Here is a 19,811-nt window from a genome sequence, read left to right as displayed (position 1 = left end):
GTTTGTTGGTTCACTTTCCTGCTGGTGTATATTTAAGCTATTTCTAATGTTTTATTATTATAAATAATGCTATGAAATGCACATGAGCAAGTGTTTCTCAAAGAACATATCTAAGAGTGGCATTTCTGGTATGTTCGTTTGGACAGGTTTTAAGAAAGAAGCAACAGACAAACTTGGGAGTCTCATCCACATGTCACAGCAGGACATGATTAGTGGTGAGGTGTGTCATAATTAATCTGATACTAGTAACAGTTAAAGTGCCTAAATTTGGGAATGGAATATATGGGAGTAAATTGATGTTATTATAAAGGTACCTCAAATCCATTCTAATTAATTTTTAAAACCAACGTACTGTTTAGAGGAACAGTAAAGCACAAAGGAGTGTGTTGCATAAGTAACCATTCCCGTGTGTCATTGTAAAAAAAGGTGGGAGAATCATTGCTTGAATCAAATATTTTTGAAATGTCAGTCACCTAACACAAGAATATGCATCCACTTGGCCTATTGTTAAGACATGGTAGGCCAAACAGTATCTCTGATGTTGGCTAGGTATACACAGAACCAAGCAAACTAGGGAGATGGACAGTTATCTGGATAATTCTGGAGGAAGAGGAGGTGGCAGGAAGAGCAAAAGATGGAGGGAAGAAGAAGAGAGAAAAAAGTGATATCCTGGAATTAGTAACAATTCAGCCCAATCCTACAGTATCTCCATCTTTAGTGAGAAAGTTCACATATATCAAAATTATCTATTTATATATCAGGTACATATATTATTAACAATAACAAATTTATTGAACATTTATCATATGTACTTAAATACTGTGCTGCTACTTTTTACAATATTACATGGGTATTATTATTCCCAATTTATGAGTAAAGAAATTGAAGCTCAGAATCATACAGCTTGTGATTTGCAGAGCTGGGATTTGGGGTCCAGGACCCCAAAACTCCAGAGCCTCTGTGAGCTCAACCGTTAACCCTTAAGGACAAAAACTGTGATTCATTCATCTTTGTCCAGCCCTACACAGTGCCTGTCAGAGAAATGGTGCTTGACGCTGACTGAATTGAAATGGATATTCAGAATGGAAACATGAAAGCACTGCAATATTTAAATTTATTAGAGATCACTTTTATCTGCCACTCAAGTGAGCCAGAATGAAGAGGAAATAATTTTTTTAAAAATCTGTACACGCAAGTTTGGAAACATAAGTGATTTCCTAATTAATCCTCAGACCAGAAAAATCCAATTTAGGATAACCCAGGCCTTAGCTTTCTACTAATTAGGGTGCTAACTGTCATTCAGTCAATAGTAAGGTTTCTCCTGAATTACCTAAGTAATTGTCACTGTGTAAATTAATCATTCAGTGACTCATCCATGGCTATTGTCTTAGTCTGGTCTTGGTCATGGGTCTTGTTTTTATATTCCCTTATTGGAGCTGAGTAGGTCCGAGCGCTGACCAAAGGGACAGATCTGTCTACTTTCCTGCAGTTTATTTTGGTTGTTGTGATCAGCAAAGACCTAGAACTTATGTCAAGCATCTACAAAATTTGGAATTTGGTAAAAATTTATCTTCCTTAATCCCTGTTTTTTTTTTCTTTTTTGACCATTTTCCCCCTCTCTACCATCTTAGTGGCAACCTCTATCTATTCCTGCTACAGCGACAGTACCCCCTCTAGGGCTCTTCCTTCCTCCCCTTGTTTTTAACTCTCTAGAAAAGATCTGATAAACTTATTCATAATGGGATATAAAGGAAAAATAACATTAAAAATTTCACTTTTCCCAGGGACATTTTTTATTTTAAATGCGGATGACTTTAGCCAAAGGATTAAAGTTCGTACTGTAAAATTCCAGGTATTAGGGAGTGTACTGCTTACTAAGTTATCTCTTAGCTTCCCTCTTCTATATTCTCTATGTGTTGGAGCAGGGACCCTGCCAACGACAATTCTACTTTGCGTCTGGCTCTCTGATATGTTCTCCCAGCAGGAGGCACTGGAAGGGGAAAAAAATGGAGGCAAGGAGACTCGGTCTTTCCTGTTTGCCCGTTCTCCTTGTTGATGTCACCCCAGCAGTGATTCTTCAACCTCATCGTGGCAATTGGTTCCAGTTTTCATCTTTGAAAAAATACCCCAAACTAGACTCACTACATTGTCCCATACCCCAGAGGTACCAGCCAGGGCAGCATCTCCTCAAAGGTATAGGGCTCAGCTCCAGGGCTCCTCCTCTGAGCTTCTAAAGGTTCCGAAAACCTCACCCTCTTCCTTCTGTTCCTCTGGCCCTTGGAGCAGTAGCTGCTTCACTTCCTGAAGTTATTTTCTGTGTGGCCTCAGTGCTCCCTGGGTGACATGTTAGTTCTCTGATATCTACCTAATCAATTCCCCGCCTTAACCTCTGTTAAAATAACTGCTGAGTTTCAGTTTTCCTGAATGGAGCCTGAGTGATACAGGACGGTAGAGAAAGAAACAGGTCAGGGGAAGAGGCTGACTCCTTCTCTTAGAAATCACATACCACATAAGCAGACATCTACCTGTCCTGTTTGTTAATCTGAAAGAAATACCGCCATGGTATACTATGCATAAAATAGATAAACAACAAGGATGTACTACTGAATAGCACTGTGAATTACAGCCATGATCTTGGAATAACTTTTAATGAAGTATAATCTGCAAAATACTGAATCACTATTCTGTACACATGAAATATAATACTGTAAATCAACTGTACTTCAATTTTAAAAAAAAGAAAAAGAAAAAGATGGTCTATGAAGTTGAATTTTGAAAACTTCCAATCCCATGTCTGATTTCTGTCCCACAGAGTTTCGCTCTCTTCTGCCCGAATCTTTGCTAACTTTAATGGAAACTTCCTCTCCTAGAAAACTAAAAGGTTTCTAAAACAAAACAAAACAAAACAGCATAAGACACCATCTGAGCCCTGAAAGAGCTCACAGACTACTGTGTTATATAAATGTGACAGGACAAAAAAAAATACTAACGTGGGTTATTCCTAGGTAAATTGCATTATTTTTCCTAATTGGCTGCTTTTCTTTGTGAGGATTATATATCCCTACCCATTATCAAGGACCTACAGCCCCCTTCCCTGGGGAGAAGTATAATTCCTCTCCCTATTACCATGCTTGGCTGTGAGACTTGTTTGGCAGATGGAATATGAGCAGAAATTTTAAGAGCCATTGTGTGGCTCGACAATTACTTTTTTTTTTTCTGCCATGAGAATGCATACCTTACCTACCAGTGAAGTTAAGTCAGAAAGAGCAAGACAAATTCCATACGATATCACTTACATGTGGAATCTAAAACATGACACAAATGAACCTATCTACGAAACAGAAACAGACTCACAAACATGGAGAACAGACTTGTGGTTGCCAAGGGGGAGGGGAGTGGGGGGAGGGATGGGTTGGGAGTTTGGGATTAGCAGGTGCAAACTATTCTATAGAGAATGGATAAACAACAAGGTCCTACTGTAAAACACAGGGAACTATATTCAACATCCTGTGACAAACCATAATGGAAGAGAATATAGAAAAGAATGCATATGTATGTATAACTGAGTCACTGTGCTGTACAGCAGAAATTAACATAACATTGTAAATCAACGCTACTTCAATTAAAGAGAGAGAGAGAATGCGTGCCTTAGGCACAGGTTGCTTCTTCAGGCAAGATCTCATAAGAAAGGAGACCTGCGAAGAAGAGCCTCAGGTGGCCCACAGCTAATGTGTTAGGTGAGCAAGAAAGAAGCCAGACACTGAGATTTGAGGGTTGTTTGTTACTGCAGCAGGATGTAGCATAATCTGACTGGCACAGTCTCTAACCCAACAAAGACAATCCTGTAATTTATGGTCTAATTTACCCTCTCCTGAAAAGGATGAATTTTTTTTTCCCCCTGGTGGAGAAGCTATGTCAGTCCTCATAAGAAAGTGATGGGAGAGAGCAGTGAGGCTTGTGAGGAGGAGAGGAACAATAAAGGAAGAGGAAAGAAAAACTGTGCAGGCTGGGGTGAAGGAGGAATGGGTTTGTCGGGGGAGAAAAAGGGCAACACCTGAGTACAGGATGGTATGAAGGAAGGAGAATGAGTAGGAGTTTCTGAGGACCGTGTACTTGGCTTCTCTTTGTGTCCTTTGAGAAACTCAAGTAAAGGCTGGAACTCCCTTCTAATTACTTTTGGCTGCTGCATTGAGCTTTGTGCCACACACAGACATGGATGGAAACAACTAATTGTATATAATCAGTGCCATAATCACAACATTTACGAAGGCTAATGGGCCCAGAAGTCTAATGCCGTCTGCATGAGACATAAGAGGTCTTGTAAAGACAGCGGTATCTGGATTAGCTCCTGGGGGAAGAAAGGCTTTCACCAGGCAATGAGCAGAATGAGAGCCCACCTCAGGAAGAGGGAGCATCAGTCACGAGGCATTCGGGTAACCCCCGCTGCCATGTTGTAGGATCATCCAGCCTGTCCAGCCCGGGAGGCTAGGTGGGAGGGGAGAAGCTGGGGAAGCTGCTTTAGGTGCCATGCGAAGGAGTTTGAACTTGATCTCAAAGGACGTAGGCAATCTCTGAAAGCTCTTGAGCAAGGAAGCAAGGCTGCCACATGGGGCAGTGCGTGGAATTCCCTGCCGAGGGTGCCTGGCTAAGGAGCTGAGGAAAGGGAGGAATCCGGCCCAGACTCTGCTAGCCAATCTGTGGGCTGTGGATTCTGGAGGAAGGGAATTGTTCAAATTGCTGTATGGGCTGGTGACCAGAGCCTGGCCAATGACCTGTGACATAAGTGTGGTGAACAGACTGGGGAGTGGGGAGAGACAGAGGGAGCGAGGAGACTTATAACTGTTCCCCCAAGAGGTGGTGGCCAGTTCAACCAAGGCAGTGGCAGTGAGGTCAGAAAAGAACTAGGACCAAAGGGATTTGGTGGTGATGGCGGCCGGTGAGGAAGGCGGTCATCGTGCAGGGGTGGCAGCATTAGTCAGGAGAGGGGAACACAAAACTGATGGTGTGGGTGCTGTGAGGAAAGTGGGAAACGAGAAGAATGGGGGGTACCCCCAGGGATAAAGACACTTCTAAGACATGGTCCTGGATCAGCCGGCATGTAAATAAAGCACTCTTCCCGAAGGCCACAGGTTTAACTTCTATCCCCCGCTTAGTGCTACTCTTAGAAGTAAGAAGTACCTTGCCCAGGCCCAGGACCTCACAGGGCTCACACGTGGGCCTCCCCCAGCTGACTGCTCCTCACAAGGTGAGCTGTCGGCAAGGCCAAGGGCGTGTGCCCACCGGAGCCCGCCCCCAAAGTGCCAAGCCCACTTCCAGGTCTTTGTGGGCCTCTTTTTTTTTTTTTTTCTGAGGTACGCGGGCCTCTCACTGTTGTGGTCTCTCCTTGCAGAGCACAGGCTCCGGACGCGCAGGCTCAGCGGCCATGGCTCACGGGCCCAGCAGCTCCGCAGCATGTGGGATCTTCCCGGACCAGGGCACGAACCTGTGTCCCCTGCATCGGCAGGCGGACTCTCAACCACTGCGCCACCAGGGAAGCCCCTGTGGGCCTCTTGAAGACACCACTCTTACTGATGGTAGCCAAGCAGGGGTTGTGGATGGCGCCTGGACGGGGGCTGGGGTATCCACGTGTATGAGTCTCAGCAGCCCAGTGTGGGATGGAACTATGGGTGGGAAGAGAAGAGGGCAGGCCATGGGGCAGTAGGGGTGCTGTTTCTCGCACCCAACAGTGGAAAGGACCTCTGAGGAGCCTGAGCACTTGGACTTCCAGGTCTTTATGCAGGTGTATTTGTCGAGGTAGGAGAGACGGTGTTGTACTTAATTGTTAACATCATTTATTACTTTTAATTATTGACACACACGGGCTATAGGGTTCGTTTGTACTCTTGCCCAAGGCCTTACAATTGTTACCAGCAGGCCTGCTCCTCCCTTAGATTCAAGACTAGTGATTTAAAAGAGGTGAATCTATTGTCTTTCATCCCCAAACCCTAAGGAAGATAAAGGAGAGCCAGGGTGTAAGTGTGCCAGCAGAGCAGGTAAGACTGAGTTCGTGGAATCTGACTGTTCAGGCAAGAGGGTTTCCTGCTTCTGCCAGCTGTGGAACTCAGATAACTGACTTACTCTCTCTGTTCCATTTCTCCACCTCTAAATGGAAATCACAATACTATATATCAGTCTCATGGGTAGCCCGAAGTCTAGTAAGTGCTTGGTAAATGCTAGCTATGGTATCATGGAAGAAGCAGGAGTTTGAAATCAGGCAGATTGGGGTTCTAACCCCAAAGTCTGCTTGTTACTATGCAGCCCTGGGTAAACCGTTTAATTCTCAGAGCCTGGGTTCCACCTCTGTAAAGTGAGGATCATAAAATTATGTTGCAGTGTTGCTGCAAAGGTCAAAGGACACAATGAATGAAGAACACGTGGCACAGAGCCTGGCGCAGGTACCTACCAGGCACAGTGGTCTCCTCCCCCTCTGACCACTACTGTTCCACGTGACATCGTGCACAGTGTCATTACATCATACACAATCTACCCACAGATGTGGTCCCAGGCCCCTTCCTTCTCCTTTAAGTTAACCCTTCTTTATTTTATTGTACCTAAATTTGGCAAGTCTTCCCTCTTCCCAAAGGTGCTCTAAATTGCCTTGTACCACTTTGATGAGTCAAATAGCCTCTTTCCTGTCAAATTTGACATGCTCGAGTTAAAATTTTAAATAAATATGTACAGGGCTTCCCTGGTGGCGCAGTGGTTGAGAGTCCGCCTGCCGATGCAGGGGACACAGGTTCGTGCCCTGGTCCGGGAGGATCCCACATGCTGCGGAGCTGCTGGGCCCGTGAGCCATGGCCGCTGAGCCTGCGTGTCCGGAGCCTGTGCTCCACAACAGGAGAGGCCACAACAGTGAGAGGCCCGCGTACCACAAAAAAAAAAAAAAAAAAAAAATGTACATACGTATAAATATACATATGAATACATAGTAACATATATATTACCCTACTACATAGTACAATACTTGCCACATAATAATACAAAAGCATTTGTTAAACGAATAAGTTGATAAATGTTAAAGAACTATTTACAGATGGATAAATGGCAATAAAAGAGTTCTAAGGGACTATCCAAAGTTGGTCCCACAAATACTAAGAGAACACAGCTAACTAACCACTGGATCTCCAAACACCCAAAGGTACACTTTTCCCACATGACTAGGTGCCCTCTTTGTGCCTTAAAACTGGAGTCACTAAGTTATGTGCTACCTAAAAGGAGCCACATCATCAAGAAGCACAAATCTCAGGCTATACAGCTTGTTTCACTTTCATCTCAGTTTAAAACTTTCCAGGAAAGATCTGTTTCCCCTGACTCTATGGATCAATACCAACAACCTGCACATTGACGAGCCTAATGCAGAATACGTGTCTGTTATACAACAAGGGCTCCGAGACAGCTGTAAGTCATAGGGGCACTAAAAGAACATTAATCCTACTGAAATCAATCTCAGTCTCTCTCTGCCTAAAGGACTCTCTCAAGATTTCAGATCAATGAAAACAACACAAAACCTCCAAACGCTGAAAAGAAAATACAGTAAAAGGCACACGCTAGAAAAATCAGTATCTTTAGATAGCTAGGCTGAGAGGGTTTAGAAAACAAATATGCACATGTTACTGATAAATAAATGTGAAATGGTAATACAGCCTGGCTTAGTCCAGGCTGCTATAACAAACTACCATAGACTGGGTGGCTTATAAACAACTGAAATTTATTTCCAGGAGGCTGGAAATCTGAGATCAGGATGCTAGCATGATCAAGTTCCAGTGAGGGCCCATCCTGCAGGTTGCAGACTTCTCACTGTATCCCCACCTGGTGGAAAGATGGTGAGCTAGATCTCTGAAGGGCACAAATCCCCTTTATTGGGGCATCATGACCTAATCACCTCCCAAAGGCCCCACCTCCTAATACCATCACCTTGGGGATTAGATTTCAACGTGTGTATTTTGGGGGATACAAACATTCAGTCCATATCTGGAACACTGGGTAGAATTTAGTTTAAAAGTAATGCTATTCCAGTTCGGGTCAGATAGTTACCATTGCAAAAATCACTGTTTGTACCTCAAACCTTCCCTTTATACACCAACTGCAAGTCTTCAGAGATTCTCCCAAGGATTCTCCCTGTACTCCTGGTTTATAGTAGTAGTAATACTAACTACTAATACTGCTAGTATTAATAATAAAAATAATAATAGCTGTCAATTACTGAGTGCTTTACCATGGGCCAGGTACCAGGCTAAGTATTTTACATGTCATTTCATTTAATGTCTCCAAATCCTACTGCTCAAACCCTCCATCCCTTCCTTTCTTCCTTCTTTTCCCCCATCAAAACTTACCTGTTCTAGATCCTTGGGGCTTTACAGATTGGCACATTTACATAGCTGAACTAGGCAGAATAACAGTCCCCTAAGATGTCCACATCCTAATCCCTAGAACCTGTGATCATGTTAAGCTACGTGGCAAAAGGGAATTAAGGTTGCTAATCAGCTGCCTTTAAAACAGGGAGATTAGCCTGGATTATCCAGGTGGGACCAGTGTAATTACAAGGGCCCTTAAAAATGGAAGAGAAAGGCAGAAGAGTCAGAGAAGGAGACGTAAGGACAGAGGCAAGGAGTGAAATAAAGTGATGTGAGAAGGACTGTTGCTGGCTTTGAAGATGAAAGACGGGGCCATGAGCCAAGGAATGCAGCAGCCTCTAGAAGCTGGAAAAGGCAAAGGAAACAGATTCTCCCCCAGAGCCTCTAGGAAAGAATGCAGCCCTTCCATATCTTGATTTTAGCCCAGTGAGATCCATGTTGGACTTCTAACCTATAGAACCGTAAAACAATTTGTGCTGTTTTAAGCCGTGGAATTCATGTAATTTTTTACAGCGGCCACAAATATATAATACATAATGTTAACAGGACAAGACTGGAGCCAGAATATGGGACCTGAGAATCCAAGCCCGGCCACTTACCAACTGTGTAACCTTGGGCAAGTTACTTAACTTCTCTGTGCCTCCGTTTCCTCCTCTATAAAAATGGGGATAATGGCTATACCTTATTCACAGGGCTAATGAATTTGTAACTGTGAAGTACTTGGAACCTAGTAAGCACCATATAAATATTAGATGTCATTATTCCTTCAGTAAACTCCTTACTGTTGTGTTGAATTGCCTTCTCTGAAACTGAGTTTGAGAGGGGTCTTCTGAACTATAATTCTTCAATAAAATGACTGTCCCTAATGCTGACAACCTTGGGCCCCTCAGGTGGCTAGTGCAGGAGAGTCCTCTGTGGCATCAAATTTCAGGTGCCCATACAATCACGGCTGGTAAACAGCCTGTGGGCCCCATTCTGGCAATACCACATAAAATGACCAAATGGCATATGCATTGGCTTATAAACATGCCTACCCATAGGTTTGCTTTTATTGCTTCTCAAGCATGAATATATGTTCAAACAGAATGTGAGGCTATTTGCTTTTTAATAAGTTCTCAACTTTAATTTTTGTAGGGTGTAGTTCAAACAACAGAGATTTATAATGAGGTTAGTTTAGGGTAGACTGTAGCCTTCTGCTGAAGACGTGCTTAAACTCCTACAGAAGGTTATGGCCGTGAGCAATTAATTCTCCAGAACCACACTGAGGGGACTGCCAGAAACAGTCCCGGGAGAAACCCTAGCAGGAGTTTACTCTAGGACGTTGCTGAGGATACTTCACTCAGAGCGCCCCCCTTCCCTGTGCAAGAACTTTGTTTCTTGCAAATGCTAGGAAAATGCTAGGAAATGCACTACTTCTCTGAGGGATTGCTAAGCAGATTTCTCCCTCTGCTCTGCCCACTAGGCTTAGGGCCCAATTTATCGGCTTATTTGTCAACCATTACAGATATATAGGCCATCGAGGTCTGCAAATCTGAGCCTATTTTTTTTCCCCAAACTTGAATGCCTACTCTAAAAGATATTTTCCTTGGCTTGAATATTTACTTATATTTTACCACTTTATTTTCTTTCTCTCTTTATCCCACCTCAAATGCTTCAACAATAAACTCCAAAGGTGATCCAGTATTTTTATATTTACAGGCTCACACTAGTGTAATGTGGCTGAAAAACTCTATGTACTTTGGCCCCGTTCATGTGGCACATACCTGAGGTAGCAGCACTGTGGAGAAAACACACTTCTCTCCTATTCACTAATCTGCCATTGACTGGAGTGACTTTGAGCAAGCCACTTAGTCTCTCTGACCTTCATCATACTGCCTGTACCCTCAGAGTTGTAATGCGTCTACATTATAATTCTGGAACACAGGATTGTTTATTAACAGTGGGCACTTGTCACTCTTATCTTGCAGTGGCTGCCGCTACTACTTGAAGACCGCTGTTTGGCTGACCACTCTCGTGCACACCTCACTGCCATGGTCTGCTGGCCTATTCGGTTGACAGGAAGGTTCAAGTGATTATGTAATCAAAGGGGGATTACATCTAAGCGTCCATCGACAGTTGAATGGATAAAGATGTGACACATATATACAATGGAATATTACTCAGCCATAAAAAGAAAAGAAATTGAGTCATTTGTAGTGAGGTGAATGGACCTAGAGTCTGTCATAGAGAGTGAAGTCAGAAAGAGAAAAACAAATACCATATGCTAACACATATATATGGAATCTAAAAAAAAGGTTCTGACGAACCTAGGGGCAGGACAGGAATAAAGATGCAGACGTAGAGAATGGACTTGAGGACACGGGGAGGGGGAAGGGTAAGCTGGGACGAAGTGAGAGAGTGGCATGGACATATATACACCACCAAATGTAAACTAGACAGCTAGTGGGAAGCAGCCGCATAGCACAGGGAGACCAGCTCGGTGCCTTGTGACCACCTAGAGGGGTGGGATAGGGCGGGTGGGAGGGAGGGAGATGCAAGAGGGAAGAGATACAGGGATATATGTATATGTATAGCTGATTCACTTTGTTATACAGCAGCAACTAACACAACACTGCAAAGCAATTATACTCCAATAAAGATGTTAAAGAAAAGGCGGGGGGTGGGACAGTTACAGAGAAACTTCCACCCACCATCCCCTTCAGCAACTTTCTCCTGTCCTTACCAGCCCTTGCTGGCCCAGCACCCAGATTTCCATGGTTAGTGCTTTCTTGGGCACCAAGAGATGTGCCATTCTGTTACTCCCTAGACTTTTACATGATTTCCTAGCTCAATGTCTAGAGGTGGAAAAAAGGCATGTAAGCCAATTTCATGTCAAGTGGTCTTTTTATACTGTCCTTTTCATATATGCACATGACACATGAAATTAAAACGTCTGAGGCATGAGTTAAATATCTTGGGGTCAGGCATTAGTCCTGACATCAGAATTTAACGGAAAGGAAAAATAGTCATTCAGCAGAATTGAGACAAAAAATAAATCAGCAAGCCAGCGGTAATTTCAAGCTGAACATGGAGACCACCACTGACTCTTGATGTTTTATGTTTATGTTTTATGACATACTATTTATGTTTTTCACCCCCTCCTCTGGGTGTCCTGGTTTTAGGAGATGAGCAAACTTGACTCCAGAGCCCAGGCTCTGTCCTCCAGGGGTGGCAAGAATGCCAACTCTGCTGATTCCTCTCCTTTGCTTTTGGTCCTACGATCGAGCCCCGGGTGCCCCCGGCCGCCAGACACACGGTTCCTGCACTCAGCAGCTCAGTCTAGCAGGGGGAGAAAGGCATGTGAGGAAATTCCATTCCAAGTTTATGTATATGTATAACTGAATCACTATGCTGTACACATGAAACTAACACAACATTATAAATCAACTAGACTCCAAAAAGTTTTACGTCAGCACTAGTGACCTCCCGGGCTGGATAATTCTTTGTTCTGGGCTGCCGCATACTGAAGGATGTTGAACAGCATCCCTGCCCTTTGATACCAGTAGCACCCCTTAGATACCATACCACCCCTTAGATACCAGTAGCACCCCTCACCCTAAGTTGGGACCACCAAAAATGTTTCCAGACATTGCCAAATCACTCCCCTGATTGAGAACTACTGGCTTATAACTTCGTGTTGGTTACCTCCAGCTAAAATGGAAGCTCCAGGAGGGCAGGAATCTTGGACTATTTATTCACTGTTGATTCCCAAGCCCCCAGAACAACAACAGGCGTGGAGCATGTGAATGAAGGAATATTTATTTAAACACATGCACACACAACAAACAAACATTTCAGATTCTTCCATTAGGAAGTGATCAGTATTTAATGTCACCTCACTTTTTATGGATTTTCATCAAAATAAAATAATGGTAATGATAGAAGTTTTCCATTTCAGGAAGGAACATTTTTCTCTGTACCTTACACAAATATTTTTCTGAAAGGCATTTTAGAATTGATCTATTTCTTGAAAGAATACACCGTATATATATATATTATAAAAAATGACATGACTCTTTTTTGCACATTTCCTTTTCTCTGTCTCCCAGCAGAAAAACTTTATTATGAGTATCGACCTTAGAAAGTAATTGCCTCAAGGGTATTACTGCTGATGCCATTTTAAGAATGAAGGGCCGTGCTACTGACGCGGGCCAACACTCACAGGCAAGGAGGAGAAGAGGAAGAAATTAATTCCTGAATGGACTTGTCCGTCACAGCCATCAGCTTCGACCAGAGTTTAATTTATCTCAGAGAGTGGCTGGGCCTGCCTGAAGGGTGGCATGTGATAAAAGACAGTAGAGAGACAGTTCTCAAGGAGGGAGGGGGTGGGATTCTGTATTCACCCTACCAACCACCACAAGGGAAGACGTGGCACTGTCTGGAGACATTTTTGATTTTCACAACTAAGGGGAGCGGCAGGAAATTGCTATTAGCATCTGATGGATAGAAGCCATAGATACTATGAACCATCCTACAATGCACAGGACAGGGCCCCCCCCAGCAGAGTTATTCAGCCCAAAATATCAAAGTGCCGAGGTTGAGACATCCTGCAGCAGAGCACGACGTTGAACAGTGTGGGACCTAGTTAGTGCCTCTCTGTCTGAAACTGAATTCCTGATCCATCACTGTCTAGTTATTCAGCAAACCTATTTCCCTTTTCCTCCTGGGCACACAGGTATTTATGTTAGCATCCCTCGAGTTAGGGGTCGCTACCTGATGAGCTCTGGCCCATGAAATGTGGGCAAAAGTGCTGTACCCCACTTCTAAAACTGGCCCATAAAACTTCCTACAAAATCACTCATCTCTCTTTTCCCCCCCTTCGGTAAACCAGATGGAAGGGATTTAGGGGATGGCAGAGTCACCAGACAGAAGTAGCCTGGGTACCCGAATGTCTGTACAGAGAAGGGACAATGTACCTCCCTCCTTGTGGTGACCCACGCTAGACCACGATGTGAACAACAGACAGACGTCTACAGAGTTAAACCACTGATACTTGGGGGTTGTTCAGGCAGGTGGACTAGCCTAGCTGTGTAACCTACTGCAGGTTCCTTAACCTCTTTGTGCCTCGATTTCTTCCTCTGTTGAATGGTGATAATAATACCTCCTCTCCCATCAGGTTGCTGTGAGGATTAAAGTCTTTAAAATAGCATCTGGCATCAAATAAAGTTTCCCCATCTGTAGGACCACCTTCGGTGACACCATATAAAATGACCGACAGCACTATACGTTGATTTATATAAAGATGTGTACCCACAGGTTTGCTTTTATTGCTTCCCAACATGGGTATTTGTTTGAACTAACTAGAAACTAGAAAGCTAGGCTATTTGTGTTTTAATTGAGTCTCAACTTTTAATTCTTTTGTACAATGCAGTTCAAAGTACAAAAAATTATGATTATTCCATGTTATCTTTATTACTTTTACCCTTACTTCATTTAATAGACAAGTATGAAGCATCTACTGTACACTAAGCATTGTGTTAAGTATTGGAGATATAATTGTGAGCAGAAACAGACATGACCTATGCCTCCATGGAGTTCAAAGTTTACCTGGAGAGTTAGGCATTAATCATATAACGCCCAAATAATTATAAAATCTAATATATGAAAAATGTTACATGGGAAACATTCTGCTAAAGCAAAGAGACCTGGTCTTTGGAAGGATGGGAGGAAGGCTTCCCTGGGAGGAGTCTCTGGAGCTGAGTTTTGAAGGATGAATAAGAATAAACTTGGGGAAGGGGGGAAGGAATGGGAAGAGAATGCTAGGAGAGGAAACATCATGTGCAAATGTCCTGAGGCAGAGTACATCCAAAGAACTGAGGGAGGCTGTATGTGTCTGGATCATAAGAAGTGAGGGGTGGAAGGCAGTGAAGGCAGATAAGGCTGGAGAGGCATTGGCAGCATGGCCAGGCCATTCAAGGCCTTGTAGGTCATTCTCAATAATTTTCATATTCGTTCTAAGGTTTTTAAACTGGGTGAAGTGACATGATTAGTCGTGCATCTTTAAAACCTCATTCTGTACGCACTTAAGAGAATGGAATGGAGGTAGGCAAGGGTAGAGCCAGGGGACCTGTTATATTATTTCTGGGTTTTAGAGGTGAGAGCACGGTGGCAGAGATGGCTGGATTAAAGAGACACTTAGGACATAAAATCACAGCCTTTGGAGATGTATTAGATGTGGGAAGCGGAGGTGAGGGAGGTGTCTAGAATAGCTTTCAGGCCTTGGTTTCAGCAACTGGACAAAAATTAGTGCCATTTACGGGACAGGGGCTAATGAAGGTGGACCACATTTGAGGAGAAAATGTTGAGTTTGGTTTGAGATGAGTATGCAGTGAACTAACTTCACATCATCTTTATTCTTTGCTCATAATATGATTCTCCTATTTTCATTTCTATGTATTCATCTATTTTCTCATTTAACAAATCATTATTAAGTACCAACTATGGGACTCAGTGGTGATACAGATGGTCTTTCAAGGAGCTTATGGTCTAGGAGAAAGCTATGAATATGGGTGATACTGTTAAGAGCTATGATAGGAAAAGCATTATTACTTAGACATAGAAGAGTGCCCCACACCCAGAATCAGGGGTGAAGGTTGGAAATTATGGAAGGTTTTCTGGAGGAAACGTCTCTGATGCAACGTGCAAGAAGGGAGCCTAAGGGAAAGGGTATTCCAGGCAAGGGAAGAGCATGTGTAGACAGAGACAAGAGTGCACAGTTAACGAGGTCAAAGCAGCTCAGTGTGGCCAAAGCCCACAGAAGCAGGAGCTAGTGGGCCAAGCTAGGATTCTGGGTTTTATCCTGAGAGCAGAGTATTTTTAAGGCTCTTTTCCATTTTGGTCATTATTTATTAAATTTCCAATTGTCTTCTCTTTCTCCTACATTCATGTACACACACCCCTAAATTTCTATTATCCTTTCTTATTCCTAGATTAACACAATATCAAACATTCTGCAAAACTAAGAAGTCACATGAGATTATTGACTGCATTTGGAAAACCAAGAGATCATGTTATAAGTCCCAGAGCTCATTAACCAGTTACTTCTGATTACTTTAAACCCACTAAAATCACTCTCGAACCATCCTAGGGAAATCTTTTTCTAATTGTACCAAACAACTGTTTCCAACTTGACAGCCAGTGTTCTTCAAGTCTTACTTTTATACTATCATTAAAGAGATGTTGTCCACGTGACATGACAATTTTCAAAGAGAAAGAAATCCCCCCGTCCATAACATTCAAGACACTTGTTCAATTTCTCATCTCCCAATGGCACAACAGAACTGCCTACACTATTCTCTTGGTCCCACTTGGTCTGGTTGTTAGGTTTGCTTTGTTCCAACTGGCCCTCTGCTTTTTCCTCCTTAGTTCTCCTATCTTGAAAGCTCATTTTCCACCGATCACTCTCTTTTTTCAAACACTAATGCCAGGTTTTCTCACGCCCTACACCCCATCACAGAAAACTACTTGTGGTTTTTCAAGCACCCCATTCTGTTTCATGTCTTTATACTTTTATACATATGTTATTCTCTCTTTTTAGGATGTGCTTCTCCCTTACCTACCTGGACAACTGTCATCCTTCAAGATCCATCTCAAACATCTTCTTCTTGTGACTCACCCTCATCTCTTACCAACCTCCTTCCAAATCTGGAGGATGGAGCACTCCCTCTTTTAAGTCACACCCAACATACTGTCCACAATTATTTAAAATGGTGTACTCTCAGAGGAATGGATAAAGAAGAATATTCCTCAGCCATAAAAAGAACAAAACAATGCCATTGGCAGCAACATGGATGGACCTAGAGATGATCATACTAAGTGAAGGAAGTCAGACAGAGAAAGACAAGTATCATATGATATCACCCATATCATAAAATTAGGGGAACCTAATTTTTAAAATGATATAAATGAAGTTACTTACAAAACAGAAACAGACTCACGCATTTTGAAAACAAACTTATGGTTACCAAAGGGGAAAGAGGGGTGGGGGAGGGATAAATCAGGAGCTTGGGATTAACATATACTCACTACTATACAGATAACCAACAAGGACCTACTGTGTAGCACAGGGAGCTCTCCTCAGTATTCTGTAATAACCTATATGGGAAAAGAATCTGAAGAAGAATGAATATATGTGTAACTGCATCACTATGCTGTACACCTGAAACTAACACAACTTTGTAAATCAACTGGACTCCAACAAAATTTAAAATAAAATAAAATGATCTATTTACTAGGTAAGGTCAAGGCTGTGTCTAATTTATCTTTATATCCCCTGTACCAAGACAGTGTCTGGCAAGAAGCTGGCATCAAATTAGTGACTGCTGAATGAATCAATAATTCAGTGAGTGAATACCAAAACATGTGAAAAAAGCTTCTCAAATATATGTGAGAGATGGCTGAATACCGCCATCCCACATGCTATCATCTCTCATTTATTATATAGTTTAAAGTACCTGTAAAGGTATGATTCTCAGTTCTAGTCCCTAAAGATCCTGATGGGTACCCAGGTGCTTCTGATTTTGAGAACCCTCCTGAGAAACTCTGTTCTAAAGCCAGAACATTAGGAAACATAACCAGCATGAAAATGAGTAGGAAATCTTCCTCTTCCATTTACCTGTGTCCCTTTGAAGTAAAACAAACCCCAGGCACACAACATATATTTCATTGATTCTTCCACCCAGCCATCCATCTAAAATTTTTGAGACCCTCCTACACTGTGCTAGGCACTCTCTCAAGCGAGTAAGATGCAAAGTGAAAACCTGCATGTAAACCAGACTCTCCAGGAGGATTTAAAAACAAACAACCACTTGTATAAGAAACTTCAAGATGAACAACACAGGCACAGTGAGGGTTTAAGTTAAGAGTGGGAACACATCAGCTTTCATCTGTCTTTTTCTTTTCAGAAAACATGCTAGGTCCTGATCTCTGAGTTAACATGAAATCTCGCTCAGTTCTTATTTCCCGTGGAGGATTTAACTAGGATTCTGAGGCTGGGCTCTGAGTTTCATGTCTTCTTCAATAACCCTTTTAAACATTGACATAATGGGGCTTGTTTGGCATCAATCCTAACCTGATCCAAAGTTTGGCTATTTCGGTAGTTTATGGAGTTGCTTCCCGTGCATTATACGTTTTGATGCAGAGCATCTACTCTTTGATTTTTCTTCTCTCCTTCGCCCTCTAGAAGTCCACAGGCTTTAACTGATTTTCTGTTGCTGAAATGTGCCCCCAGCTTGCACTCCCTGCAACTGCCATTTGGTTTATTTTTTTCTCAAAGTTGGCAACCTATTTTTAAAAAAAATCTGTTACCCCTTTTCTTCCCTTCAGGTAAGTCATTTTTACTGAGGCTGTTATTATATGGCTAGAACAGGGAGAGCCAGGAATTCCTGAAGCCTGGCTGGGAGCAAGGCCAGGCTGACTTGATTTATCCTCCCTTTAAGAGGCTGTCTTTGCCTACTTGTTTACAGCCTTTGGCATGGTTTTCTCTCCTACCACCGACCCTGCCATCCGGCCATGATTTCTTGTCAAATCAGAAGCTTCAGAGTTAATTCTTTATCACTTTCACAATTCCTCAAATACTCCATTACTTAGCTAACCTCCCTCCCCCAACCACACATGTAAAAAGTGACAAATTACTGTTCAGAGACTGACAGATGAGCCAGGAAGCCGGCTGCTAGGTTTTGTGGCTTTTCCTGGGGCAACTTGGTGAGTTGTTAAAGAAAGGGAAACTGAAAGGTGAACCGAGTTATTGTTTTTTTTTAACTCAACAATCCCTCTTTTTAACAGGGCAAGGTATAGACCAGCTTCCTTACCTGCTGGCTCAAGGCAGATGAGCCTTCAGGGGGCTCCAAGCACTGGGCTTTGGCGAAGCCACAAGACAGAAGTCTGGGTCTCTGAATCACCACGCAGAAGGTGGTTCACCAACACACACACGAACGAGCATTCAATTGTGTTAAGTCGCTGAGACGTGGGGGTTGTCTGTTAGAGCAGTTTGCTTACCCTGACTAATATAAAGGGGATATGAACACTCACAGGACTATCATGGGAGAAGGGCACTACGCTGTTCCTTCCACGGGCCAAGGAATCAAAGGCGCGCAGAGAGGGCTCTACCACAGCTGCGTGTCCTTAGTAAGACAAGGGCTTTCACGGGAAACACTCACTGGTGGATCCTTTGCTGGCTGAAAGGGGCAGTGTAGCAGTCATTCTCCTCCAGGTCTGGCAGTGTCTCCTTGTCCAGCCTCATTGGCTTCTTAGGTAACCATCTCCGAAAACTGCTTATTTGTTTATCGATCCTGTGGTACATGAAAGGCAAGACCAAAGGGTACAGCATGTCAGCATTGCCCCAAAACATGGGAGGGAAGTCTCCACAGAGCCGTAAATATGACCCACACACTCTGGGCATGCTCACTGCACTCACGAAACTCCCACTCAACAGACAGAAAGAAGAGAGCCGAGACTCAGTGTTCTTGGGATTTCACCAAGGGGCTTTGATATGATTGTCCATGATATCACAGCTGTGAGTCATATGTCTACACATGCCAGTGAATGACCAAGGAACAGAACAAGGCTGGAAGGCTCTGGAAAGGAAGTGGACAGTCCCTTAAGCAAAGCAGCTGAGACCTTAACTTTGTCCATCCTGCAGATTCCAGAAACTCATTGTGTGCTTGGAAAATCTCCCCATCTGAGGTCAGGGAAGAGCTGTAGCTATAGTTAGCTTTGAGCGAGGGGTGACAGTGCATCCCAGGGGGTGGACTGTGCACAGAGAACCCAATGTCACGATTTGCTTCTTGCCCCTCACGCCTTCCCCAAGCAGCCTCACAGCAGATGGCATGCTGTTTAACTTTCATGTCTCTTTTCAAGCTAAGATATGAAAGTTCTCCAGGTGCTGGGGCATCATGACACACGTGTGTCACTCTGGCCAGGGCACACGATGATGCCAAGCCAAGGGAAACGACACTGTCTCCAAAGTGGTTTTCAAGCCATGGTTTCCCCCCTGGCTACCTCCCTGTTCCCTCTGATTTCTGCTGATGAAAACATCTGGCTTCCAAGTGACCAGATTCTCACCCACTCACAGCCAACCATTAGAAGGAGCAAATACCACAGCAGACTTTTAAATGGTTATGCTACCTCAGGTATCTGTACCCCTGAAATGTTTTTTCTCCAAGGGTACATATCAAATAGCATCTCTGTGAAGCAGACTGAACAGGTACCATTTGCGTTTTACACATCACAAAAGAGACCCACGGCAGGGGTGATTATCCAGCCCGTGAATAAAGCCAGAACCAAATTGCAGATTCTGCACTCTTGATTTTAAAGATCACCCCCATCAAAGTAGTTGATAATGGGACTCTTCACTTAGGGGCTATTCAAGGGACACATTTC

The 19,811-nt window shown here is 43.3% G+C and overlaps 1 protein-coding gene across 2 annotated transcripts in view; it reads right to left on the bottom strand.

Annotated features, from left to right (window-relative positions):
* Window positions 1-19,811, bottom strand: part of ANO4 (anoctamin 4) — a gene marked incomplete at both ends in the record, with an annotated part of 224,573 nt that overhangs the window by 123,940 nt on the left and 80,822 nt on the right. For both annotated transcript variants that reach the window (XM_079714090.1, XM_079714091.1), the window contains one exon: window positions 18,590-18,721. In XM_079714090.1, the coding sequence (XP_079570216.1) occupies window positions 18,590-18,721 (132 nt within the window). The remainder of the gene's footprint in view (window positions 1-18,589; window positions 18,722-19,811) is intronic.

This window comes from Hyperoodon ampullatus, assembly GCF_949752795.1.
Source record: "Hyperoodon ampullatus genome assembly, chromosome: 11".
Lineage (NCBI taxonomy): Eukaryota > Metazoa > Chordata > Mammalia > Artiodactyla > Ziphiidae > Hyperoodon > Hyperoodon ampullatus.
The sequence above is the reverse complement of the archived record's forward strand: the minus strand, read 5'-3'. Positions and strand labels throughout refer to the sequence as shown.